This window comes from Tachysurus vachellii, chromosome 9 (genome assembly GCF_030014155.1).
Source record: "Tachysurus vachellii isolate PV-2020 chromosome 9, HZAU_Pvac_v1, whole genome shotgun sequence".
Classification (NCBI taxonomy): domain Eukaryota; kingdom Metazoa; phylum Chordata; class Actinopteri; order Siluriformes; family Bagridae; genus Tachysurus; species Tachysurus vachellii.
This window is the reverse complement of record NC_083468.1, coordinates 22,506,664-22,519,163: the sequence shown is the minus strand read 5'-3', so window position 1 is coordinate 22,519,163 and position 12,500 is coordinate 22,506,664. Positions and strand designations below refer to the sequence as shown.

The 12,500-nt window shown below is 39.5% G+C and overlaps 1 protein-coding gene across 1 annotated transcript in view; it reads left to right on the top strand.

The window, feature by feature from the left end:
* The first annotated feature begins 1,950 nt into the window (after positions 1-1,950).
* itpkcb (inositol-trisphosphate 3-kinase Cb) overlaps positions 1,951-12,500 on the top strand; it is a 16,058-nt gene continuing 5,508 nt past the window's right edge. Inside the window, exons 1-2 of the mRNA XM_060878283.1 lie at positions 1,951-3,115; positions 11,201-11,300. Coding sequence (XP_060734266.1) covers positions 1,967-3,115; positions 11,201-11,300 — 1,249 coding nt within the window. The 5' untranslated portion in view covers positions 1,951-1,966. The remainder of the gene's footprint in view (positions 3,116-11,200; positions 11,301-12,500) is intronic.

Here is a 12,500-nt window from a genome sequence, read left to right as displayed (position 1 = left end):
CCGTTTGTATAGGTTGCTATGTTTTACCTATTTGGAAATAATTTATACTCTGTGGGTTAAATATGGTGCTATCCCTTGATCAGATTTTAGCCAGACTGTGTCTCATAAAATATTTAGTAAAGTGCAATAATGTCATTGTTCCGATTTCCCCCTAAATGTCAAACTGAATTAATTTTCATGCAAATAAAAAAAATTAAAAATCAGAGTTTAAAAAAAAATAAAAATAAATAAAAAATCAAAACATATTATTAATCATATTTAGAAATCTTAAAACTTTAAACATACCACTGGTTGGGGTATTATTATTATTATTATTATTATTATTATTATTATTATTATTATTATTATTGTGTTATTATTAAAAGTAGTAATGGTAGTAGTAATATTAAGGTCATTTATCACTTTAGTAGATTTTATTCCCTGATAAATGTCACAAACTTTACAAAGTTCTAATTTAAAAAAAAAAAGGAAACATAAAAGAAACATTTCCATGGTGGAACAGAGGCTTGTGTTTCCGCTGCTTAGCTCCTGTAATCCTGGTTCGATCCATAGTTCAGAATACTGCCTATAGGATACTATTTATGTCTGTTACTGTAAAAGCTATTCATCTTAAGGAGAACCTGAACATGGCTTCTGTCATCACTGTGGTTTAGACACGTTTCCCAGCATATGTTGTTCTTTTTTGTAGACCAAAAATATTTGCTTTTTGAGAATTTTTTGTTTGTTTTTCAGAAAACAATAACTTTTCATATTGTTAATATTTGATGTGTGTGGAAGCCATATTTAAAGATATTTTTTGTTTGTGTGTATGTGTGTGTGTGTATGTGTGTGTACATATGTATGCATATGTATGTGTGTGTGTGTAAGTACGTACGTATGTATGCATATGTATGTGTATTTGTGTGTGTATGTACGTATGTATGCATATGTATATGTGTGTTTGTGTGTGTGTGTGCATACGTATGTATGCATGTGTGTGTGTGTGTGTGTGTTTGTAGGTATGTATACTTATGTGTGTGTGTATACGTATGTATGGATATGTGTGTGTGTGTGTGTGTGTGTGTGTGTGTGTGTGTGTGTGTGTGCGTGCGTGCTTATGTATGCATGTGTGTGTGTGTGTGTGTGTGTGTGTGTGTGTGTGTTCGTAGGTATGTATACTTATGTGTGTGTGTGTGTGTGTGTGTGTGTGTGTGTGTGTGTGTGTGTGTGTGTGTGTGTGCGTGCGTGTGTGTGTGCATTCACTTTACTACACAAGGGGGAGACAAAACTCCAGATTGAATGAGAATTTCAGCCACAGACATCATCCATATCATGTACAGCTTTGATAAACTTTTATTAAATACTGTAAACTCTGATCAAAGGTCTCATGATTACTGTCTCCTGTTTAAGTCCAAGTGTGTGCGTGTGTGTGTGTGTGTGTGTGTGTGTGTGTGTGTGTGTGTGTGTGTGCTTATTTATCATACACACTATACACACCCAATGTACAGTCTTGAGTTATAGCCTTGTCCAACAATACACTAACATTTACTTGGCATATTTTGTTAGTGTACAAATCATTATTAATAGCAATCCATCTTACCAAATAGAAAGAAAGAAAGAAAGAAAGAAAGAAAGAAAGAAAGAAAGAAAGAAAGAAAGAAAGAAAACGAACAAGGCATGAAGATTTCATCATTCAGGAAATAACTGACAAAAAAAAAGTTCCCAACTCTATGCGTCATAATATCTGTAAGAAATCCCAAACAGAACGAAAGAAAGAAAAGAAAAAGGACGTGGAAGAGGAAGAGTGGGTGTGGCGACTATGGTTGAGATACAAATCTGTCTGTCCTTCCTATATACTACACTGTGTATGTGATAGACGCGTGGTGGCACATGCGCCCTACTTAGTGCTCTATCAGGCCAACAGGAAGGCATTTTGTATCCGGACCAAGTTAAAGGGTTTGGCTGATTGATCTGTACGGCACGCAGGATGGGTCAATCTGTGTGCACGTTGTCATACTCTACAGCGCCTTCAGTCAACGCGAACGGAAAGGCTGCTCGAGTGACGGGTGGAACATTACAGCTTTGCGGATTTGCCTGTTTGGAAAGCAGGAGCCACCGGTCGGACAACAATCCGATGAAAAATAAACATCTACCAAGGCTTAAATCGTACCAGCGGCGTCACGCGTTTGGAGTCGAAGGGGATGTGCTTGAGGCGCGCGGAGACATAGACGGCCAGAGGAAGTCGTGCGACTCACAAACGGATCGCACCGCCGCCTGCACGACTGCTCGCGGTCACGCACGGGCTTCCGCGCGTTCTGTCGCGAACTTCAAAGGAGTTTCGACGGAGGAAACAACTGTAGCAATCGATGCGTGCTTCAGTAACGCCGGTGCGCTCGAGCGGGCCGATCTCACCGATACACAATGCGGAGAACGAGCAGCTACAGAGAAGCAGAATCATGAGTGGAGAAGCTCAACCCGGAGCATGGAGGAACCCAGAGAAAGAGACCTCAATATAAGTGGGGTTGGTTTCGATGGCACAGCAGCACTAAGGCTGTTCACACCTATACGCACTGGCCCATTTACAGAGGAAAATAAAACGGTTCCAGAGCTACATATTCACTCTTATGTCGCCAACAGGCTCCTCGTTCCTTCACATATGACCAAAACTCCACCGACTGAAGAAGCATCTTCACCGGGAGAAACGCCTCTGGACTTTACGCACAGAACCAAGGACCAAAACAACACCCCCATCTGTCCTGAAGAGGAATGCGTCCATCGCCATGGTTTAATGGAGTACCACAGCTTCCCCGGAACAATTCCGAGACTTATTGTGACCCACGATCCGAGCCCCGGCCAAGCCGAGGACGTGGAGGTCACCGAGTTTCCGCTGAGCTTCGGGGCTTTATCTCTGGACCTGCAGTCCGGTCACGAGTCTCCGTGCTCGGACAGTGGCTGTGGAGGCTCCCCTGTTCCCCGCGTTTCCCTCCGAAAACTCTCCAGCTCATCCTCAGCTGGACTCTCGTCCGCGTCCTCCTTCGAGGAGTCAGAGGATGACATAACCGGGAGTGACGTCGAGCCCTCCGGCTTGTCCCCGAGCACGCGCCTCCCGTTCGGCAGCCCGGAACAGCTGTCCCGGGTGAGTGTGCCTTGTAATTATTGCCATGTTACTGATCATCAGATGAGTACAGACTAAACACGAGTGCACCATAACCAGATTTCACCCCTTAATTATGTAGAATGGGGGCAAATTGAATTCCTGCAAAAAAGTATTGTATGCTCTCAGATATCTAAAAGATTTACACAGAACTATAACTACTAAACCTCCCCTTGGTGAGATTCCTTAAAATCACTGATATCAATTTTGAGTATTTTCACACACTCATATGTTCCTCCTGAGTGTTTCTTTCTGTTTTCATAAAACACTTGATTGAAAGGAAAGAAGGAATAAATGACCACAGTTTCAGCGATCAGTTTATCAGTGTATTTGGGCTCAAATCATTGAGTTCGATCCTGAACTCTTTCTGCTTGGGTTTCCTCTGCTTTCCCCGGTTTCCCCCCCACCCCCTAGAAAACATACCAGTAGGTGGATTAAGTATGTAAAATTTCCCATGTGTGTATGTGGTGGCCTAAATAGACCGAGCTCCCATTTACTGTAAATTTGCACCACAGCATTCCTGGGATAAGCTCTGAATCCATCACAAGCCTCACCAAGATAAAGTCATTGGTAAAGATTAAGCCAAAATACTGCATGCCAGAATTTGTATCATGACACATCAAGGGTTTAACACACTTTTTAATCTGTGACACTGGACGGAAATTAAATCGGAGTACATTCATCCGATGACGTGTCATCCCTTCGTAGGCCTGCGCTCATTCTCAACAACACAATAACACACACACTAATCTCACACACAGGCTGATTCACAGCACAACAATCATTAGCATAACGAAACACAGCCCAGACTTCAGTTAGCTGTTTTGTGGGCACATGGGAGCAACGTAGTGGAATTCATTGGCCTTGTGCTTCCCACTTGTATGCATCCAGAAACTGTGAGGCTTTGTTATGATTGTCTAAGCTGTCATGTCATACAGCTGCATGGCATTCGGCAGACACTCTTATCCAAAGCAACTTACGTTTATCTCATCTATACAACTAAGCAGTTGAAAGTTAAGGGCCTTGCTCAGGAGTCCCGCAGTGGGAGCTTTGTGATTTTAAGACTCTCCGATCAGTTGTCCAGCTTATCCAACGAGCTACAACGTTCAGCTAAGCCAAGCACTGTATTGCTCACTGTTCTATTTAAACTGCTAGTGGAAACAAAAGCCACAGTTTGTATCTATTTCATGCTCCAGATATCCGTATCTACATTCAGATTAGAGCCAGAAATGAGTTCTTAATTTCTGCACTTCCTCAACTTCAGCTTCGAGTTTATTATCGACATGGTGTGGCACTTTCTGAAAAACGTTCTGTCTTACGGGATGGACTAGATCGCGATTAGACTAAGCTTAGTCTTGTGTGTGAACGTGTATGTGTGAAAGAGTTTAAGCTAAAGTTTAGTTTAAACTCCTATTTTTCTAACTAGCAGAAGTGTTCTATGCACAGCTAGTCCTGTGCGTAATGGAGCAGCGACTTGAAAAATAAAAGAGAATTTCTGTTTCGAATATCGTCCAATTCGTAGAGAAAGATCGTAGCAGTATGGCTTTGTTTTGGAGCTAATGAGGGCAGTGTTTAGGTCAAAGGGAACAAAACCGCATGCCTCATTTTTATCTCATTTGTATCTGTTTATTGTGAATTTTTTTTTTTTTCCATATTCAGTCAGATCTCTAATACGCACAAAACTACAGCTCATATTTTTGTCACTTGATGCCCTTTAAATGGAAATTGTAACAGAACACTAGATTCAGCCTCAATTAGGAGTGACTCATTTGGCCTAAACGTCAAACCGGTGACTCTTGGAAGTTCTGGGCTGAGTGACAAATGGGAAAATGTCAGCTGACTCTTGAGAAATACGACATTTACAGTTCAGAAAGCACGATAAAGAAGGAACTCTTTGGGAATTACAAGCGGCCTTTATGACCATGCAGTTCAGTCATGTAGGGGGTCAAAGGTCAGGGATTAGTCTCTCCCAAACAGAGATATCATGCAGAGCCGGGCGTGGGTGTGGGCGTGCAGTGTTTACAGTGTAGTCTTTACTCTCTTGGCTATCTCTTCTCTACCAACACACTGTTTCTGTATCAGTTCCTGTTTCACTCGTACTTTTATTTCATAACAGGTAAATCTGTACTGTTGAAGGAACACTTTCATGCTGTTCATCTAGAATGAAATGACTTTGCCTTGATGTCGGTGCTCGGATTTGATTGACAGGTGATTGTTGAATGAAGGTGGTGTATCGTATTGCATTTGGTAAAGCTATAAATGTACAGTGTTCAGGATTTACAAGGTCATAAAATTAAGCAACCACAACACTGCGATTCAGACTGACATGTCAAAAATCTGTGCAGAAGCAATTTCTTCATTGTACTGCTGTATTTAATTACCTAGTAATTCATGAATGTGGTATTTCCTAAAGCTACTAGATGGGCTGTATGAGGAAATGAAATTGTTTGTGTGCCGAGGGTGTCTGTTCTGGGTTATTACCTGCGTCAGTAGCTGGATTTTTTATATATATATATATATATATTTTTTTTTTTTAAACTTCCCAAAACTCAGCTATAGAAAATGCAAATGAAACTGTCCCGTGAAATCTTGCATAATTACGGAACATGCTTAGAGAGATGTGGTAGGTAGTGAAGGGAGAGCACAAACATGGTAACAGAGAGATTTATTGCTGTGTTGATGCTCCATCTAGAGCAACGACGGTTTAGCGAAACAAAAGGTAAACAGCTGGAACAATGTAGGTGTGCAAGGCTTGTGTTTGTTGTGTTCATTCACGCTTTTCACTTTTTTTGTTCTGCATTTAAAAGGAAGAACATCATGGATGGGAAAATGCTGTTTAAAACTCAACAAATATATTACACAAAGATCTTGTTTTTCTCCTTTGCTTGATTATGACCCTAAAAACATGTAAATGTTTTATTGCTTGCAAAGGAAAACAGAAATGAGCTGTTTTCTTCAACGTGATGTTGATCTGGGAAATAAATCGATAAACAAATAAAAGGTAATGAAACCTTCGGAGGTATTTGCACTGCTGCAGCACCGGCCTGGCTGTTCATATTCCCGTTCCTGTACGATCTCAACGTGCTTCTTCGGAGACGTCTTACACGCGTGCAGCTCCTGGCGTCTGGAACACGGCGAGCTGCACGTCACGCACAATAACAAAACGTTACATTTGCATTGCGGTCTGTTATAGATGGAGCAGTAAAGTGAGCACATCTTCAACAGAAAATAGCTTTTCCTCAGAGATTGTCACCAGATCCGTGGCTTTTACCGTTTCCTGAAACTTTTCATCGCAGTCCCATGGTTCCGTGTGTCAGGAATCTAATGGATCTCAGAGGTGATTTTCTCCGATCAGATTTTTTTCATGTCTTTGTTATATTTATGGATTAAAAAAAATAGATTCATGACACTTAACTTGATTCTAATACGTAAATAAAGAAAAGTTGTGTAGAAGCTTCAGACACTTTTTTTTTTTGTAAAGGAAAACCCACCATCACATTTTATTTGAAATAAATTTGTGTTTTATTTCCAAGCTTGAATTGTCCTTTTTGGAATTGACCCATCAAATTCCAGCTTTATATTAATGATGAATGATTTGTATTAATGATTGTAGTGAATCTACAGTAACAATTTACAGAGAGGGTTTATGGTGGACAAAAAATAAATAAAAAAATAAAAAAATACATGAAAATGATGCTTTGGTGAAAGTTTTGATAAGTAAATCTTAATTTAGAATTTTTCAGGACTCCCCGGTGTTATTGTGTTGTAATAGTAAGAGGTAACTCGGTTCCTTCCGTAGTGTTTTTCTTGGTAACACTACAATGGGTGTCGTAGTATTTTACATCACCACCCAGAACTAATGTGAGTAATGTCACTGTTGCTAAGCAGCAAAATAATAATAGATTATATTCTATAGAAATCTTTGTGCTGTATATCCCTGATAAGGTGCTGTCTGAGAACTGTGGAAAAGTTTCAGTAGTTCAGGCATTTGCAGAAGCCTCACATATGTCGAGACAACACTTTGTGTTTTTTTTTTTTTTTTTTTTCTTTTTCCCCCCTTCTTTGTTTGTGGTGTAACTGCAGCACAAGGAGGTAGCACGTGGTCGAGGACAGGAAGGCGTCTTTTGAAAAACGCACATAACTACTGTCTAACGTGTGTGTATATATGTTAGAAAATGCACAAACACACACACACACACACAGAGACTTGGAAGCTGTCCTGTCAAGGAACACCTCATTGTTTGCATTGTGTCTCTTCAGTAAACCATAATGAGATAATTCCCCTTGGTGGTTTTGGTGACAGCTCTGTGTTGACATCATGAGCTGTAGACCGACCTGACCAGTCTTTCTTATGTCAGCTACTGACACCTGCAGACTTGCTTACACACGCCGATGGTAACGCAACCCTGTAGTCAAAGAGCGTGTCATGGAAAATTGAATTGTGGGAGGTTCCTTTAGTCACTTGCCTTCTATCAAGCCATATATGGTGCCACTTCATTTTTTCCCTCCCTTTCTCTCTTTCTCTTTTATTTTTTCTTTAATTGTTATGTGTGTGTCTCCAAAATTTCCCGTGCCCTACCCTGTATTAATAATTTCTGTCTTCTCGCATTTTCCACTCCTTCAGTTGTTTTGATAGAAAAGACTGCGCAGAAGGAGGGGAAAGTTCTTCTCATGTTGCATGTAATTCTGCTTTCTGCTCGCTTTTTTTCCCCCCCTTTATGGCGCATGCTCAACACACACACGCACACAAACACACACACACACTTTGATACAGGCAAACGTGAGCGTGTGATGTGGATATTATCAGCTCTGTAATTCAACCAGGCCTGAACATCTACCTCATTCCTCCAACAGTTACAGTAGTGGAAATCATACAAAAGCAAGTGTTGGAATATTCTCTCTCTCTCTCTCTCTCTCTCTCTGAAGATGAATGCAGTAGTCAACAGGTTTAGGGGGTGTGGGGAGGATGGGGGTAGAGAGTGGGAGGAGTGGAAAAAGGGTAGCGCAAGTAAACACGCAAGGATTTGGCAGTGGGTGGGGACGAATCTGACCTCCGCACGAATAAAGAAACATCAGCAAATTAAATTTGATTCCAAGTGTTCAGCAAACTACAATCACTTTTAGTAACAGATTGGGGAGAATGAGGTGTGTGTGTGTGTGTGTGTGTGTGTGTGTGTGTGTGTGTGTGTGTGTGTGTGTGTGTGTGTGTGTGTGTGTGTGTGTGTGTGATTTCAGTCTAGAAACAGTGTGTTGGTAAAGAAGAGAGACAAGAAGAGGGTTATAATTACATTCCTCACACTGGGATTTAAAACTGTTTATTTGATAAAGGTGCTGAGTCTGTGAAAGTGTAACATACGTTCTGAAGTAATTTCACAGGGTTTGTAAACACAGCGCTTCGGATCAGACAAAAGAAACGGCAGACGTATCAAATATCGCTATATGATATCAAATAGCCAAAATATTTAACATCTAATGTTTTCATTCCATACATCTGGATAGAACAAGCCGAGTCAGGAATATCGCATGAAGAGATTCAAAGGATTGCGTCTTACGGTGAAGTTCAGTACTGTATTAAGTATCGCAACAGGAAGTGGAGTAGAGTGAGCCAGGCTGTGCTGTAGGTTTGTGTACACTCAGAACATGTATTGTCTGTGTGGCCACATAAGTTCATTCAGGATTCAAGCCCTCAGACAGATCTTCCTTTTTTTTTTTTTTTTTTTTTGCAATGGCTGTTCTTCACAACAACGTTGACCTCTGGAGTGGAATCTTTTGCTGGCGTAACGTGCAGTACGACGACCGTCAACCTGACGACAAGCCTCGTCATCCGCTTATGATAAGAGCCGGTAGGGTTGGGCGATATGGCTGAAAACTGTATCACGATATCAGTGTTTCATATCGGTCGATATCGATAATTATTGATCTATTTTCTGACCCATTTAAAACAAGGACCAGGAGAAAAATATATTACATTTAAACATTTTTATTTTAAACTTAACCTTCCTCTGGTCATAATCCCCTCAGTTATTAAGACAGAAATGTCAACAACCAGGAAAACTCAAATAATTAAAATGTAAACATAAGTCTAAAGTCACAATGAACACTTAACAATTATCTCTTAACATTTAAGGTGCAAAATGAAAGAAAATGTAAGAAAAAGAAGTGTGGGGGAAAAAAAAATGTGGAAAAAGATGCACGTCCGTTTTGCGTGTGCTCGTGGATAAGAATTTGTTAGCGGTTTGTACGTGTCGGATCACGATTGGTCAGAAATATTCCAAGGGCAGCTCTGAGAGTTAAAGCGGCTACGAGACAAATCAAGCCGTTCGTCTGAAATACGTTACTGTTTCTATAGTAACAGCTTATTCACTGGGATTTGCAAGGCACATGCTCCTTAATCTAAGACTCAATTTGCAACTGAACAACAATGTAATGGTTGCTATGGCGATTGTACGTATAAAGACATTTATCAGGTGTCTGTGGAGTGAAGGAGTCTCCACTGTCAGTGCTCTGTCACAGTCAGAGAGAAAGATATAACACTTAGTTTTACATGGCTGAGTCTTCAGAAGAGAGGAACTTACACTCTGTGGTTTCTTTAAACTTGACAAAGTGTACATCCGTGTGTGTGTATGTGTTCATGTCGTTGTTTATCTCCGTCTTTGTGTCTGTGTCTTTTTTTACTTTTTTATTAATCGTGTTTAAATGAGCACGACATCAGTAAAGAGGTTAAATATGTGATCTGGGATCTTTTACTCCTACAACAGGTCGTGATTCTCAATAAAATCCTCCATTACTGAGTTTTGTACAGTAAAGAAGTTACGGTTTTGAATTTCTTACTCATACAATCAGTAGTCCCTATTACTAAGACAGTTTGTTATAAAATTGTGTGTGTGTGTGTGTTATGTAAGAGAAGCTGTATAGGAGCATGTGACGTGTGTGAAAAGGAAAAATCAGACCAGTATATGGAAGATTTTAGAAGTGTGTAGGTGTCCATGAGCACTTCATTGTTTTTATGTAAGTTTTGCATGTTCTTGTGTAGGTGTGTGTATATGTGTGTGTGCGTGTGTGTGTGTGTGTGTGTGTGTGTGTGTGAGGATTTATTATGCCCACATAGAGTAGGTGGGAGAGGCTCTGCAAGTGTGTGTGCAGCCAGTGCAATACAGAGCATACACTAAATTTAGTTAAAGACATTTAGTGCATTTGCACATTATGAAATATTAGTTTCATTTGTACATAAAGTGTGTATGTGTGTGTATATACGTATGTGTGACTATTTGTGTGCGTTTGTGTTTTGTTTAAAAAAAAAAAAAACACTTCAGCGCTTCATATTTGAACTTCTTGTTTAAACGTTGGTTTGGTTGTTCAGATGTTTTGTGTGGCGCAAACGTTTGTGCAACTGACAGTGCATTTCTTCATAAAGTTGCAGAAGGCCTGGATTCTCTTGCGCTTGTATTTGTACTCAATCTCTGTGGCCTTTGTGGTGCAATTCAAGCGAACTGAGGCACACATGATGAATTTGTTTAACATTGTTGAGGTTTTGAAATGGACCGTGCTACTTAAAAACTTAAAGTCGACACAACGTTTATTTCCTTCATTCGGTTTTTATAAACACACACACACACACACACGAAACCCCTGGCCTGTAACCAATACCTCAGTGTCCTGAAATGTCACACTTTTTTTTTTTTTTTTTTTTTTTTGCTTTTGTCATCATGTCGCAAACGTCCTCCCTCCTCCCTGACCACAAGTACAGACCTTTTTGTTCCCAGGCCCTGGGAAAAATGACTTACAGGGTCTGTGCTGTGTACAGAAACCCACACTGCCTGGTCAATGTTTGATCAGACACACTGTAGTGATTTGTATAACATTAAGAGCTCCAGGTGCCGGAGCGTTTACCGTGTGATCGCTCACGTAGATCAGAAGCCTTTCACTCCAATAAATACAAAACTTTGTTCTGGCATGATCCTTTACTGCGACAGCTGCTTCCTGTAGGACAGACAGACAGACAAAAATCCACACAGAGCAAAGTCTTCTGTCATAAAAGTGTCATTATTTCTGTTTGTTTTTCTTCAGCCAAGATCCTGGAGGAAGTTAAAAAGCATGGTGCACATCACACCCTTTGTGGTGTCCTATAAGAAGCACTACCCGTGGGTGCAGTTAGCCGGCCATGCAGGTACGACCCTCAAAATATCTTCTCCCTTCCCTTTTTTTTTTCCCCCTCTCAAAGACTGATAAAGGTATTTAAATGTACTACAGTACATGGAATAATTAACAGAAATAAAAAATCATGACTTTGTTGTTGTCATTATTATTATTATTATTATTATTATTATTATTATTAACAATAGTAATGAACTCCTTATTATTATAATAATAATAATAATAATAATAATAATGAACAAGTTATAAATTAAAAGATAATATTATATTTATCCAGCTAATTTTATAAGTAATAAAAATGTTAAGAATAAATACATCTAAAATGAATAATGAAGTAGCAATAAATAAGTAATTATAGGTAGAGAAATGTACCTTAAATAATAAAAAATCTACATTTTATATAATCTATAGATGATCGATGGCTAGACAGCAGCTAGTCCATTTATAGCGTAAAAATAAATCGACTTTAAAATTCGATTCTACTTTTAAAAAAACAGTAAGCGCTGCCACTTACTAGCCGAGTAACACGTTTTTAGTTACCTTAAAACATAACAGTTCCTAAGAATCACATCCGGATTTAGAATTGTAAACAATTCCTAGCCAAAGGGTAAAATAATCATTAAGGAGGTGTGCTGTGGCAGAAATAAACAGAGCTTCATGGACTTCACAAACAGATCACACCCCTGGAAAATGAAGCTGAAGCTCACACACAGCTATTTTAAGACAAGGGTGCAATTTAAACCAAACTATATGACGTTGTTATTTAGATCATTGAAAGCTGGGTAACAGTTTGATATCGGTGGTTAAGACATTAGCAGCACTTTAGTTTTATTTACCACAGTGTGGTAAGTAGCCTGTATGTAGTGGGTAAGAATGCGGTCCTTATGTAATAATACCTCAACATGTTTTCCCATGCATTCCAAATAGCACTTAATTGGGCATCTAAATACACACTAATTTGTAGTACTTGGTGATATTATTAGTAGTAGTAGTAGTAGTAGTAGTAGTAGTAGTAGTAGTAGTAGTATTACTAAGGAAACTCAAGAAAAGTCTTGAGAACTCCAATCCCATTTCCACTGCATTGCAAACGAGCTATTAGGAATTGTCCCTGTTCATGACGTCTGGCTATGTTTGAATAGTTTCATGTTTCATACTCATTAGTAACGTAGTTTTCAAGTGATGTTGAATTTTGAATAAAGAGCTGTTTGGTGTG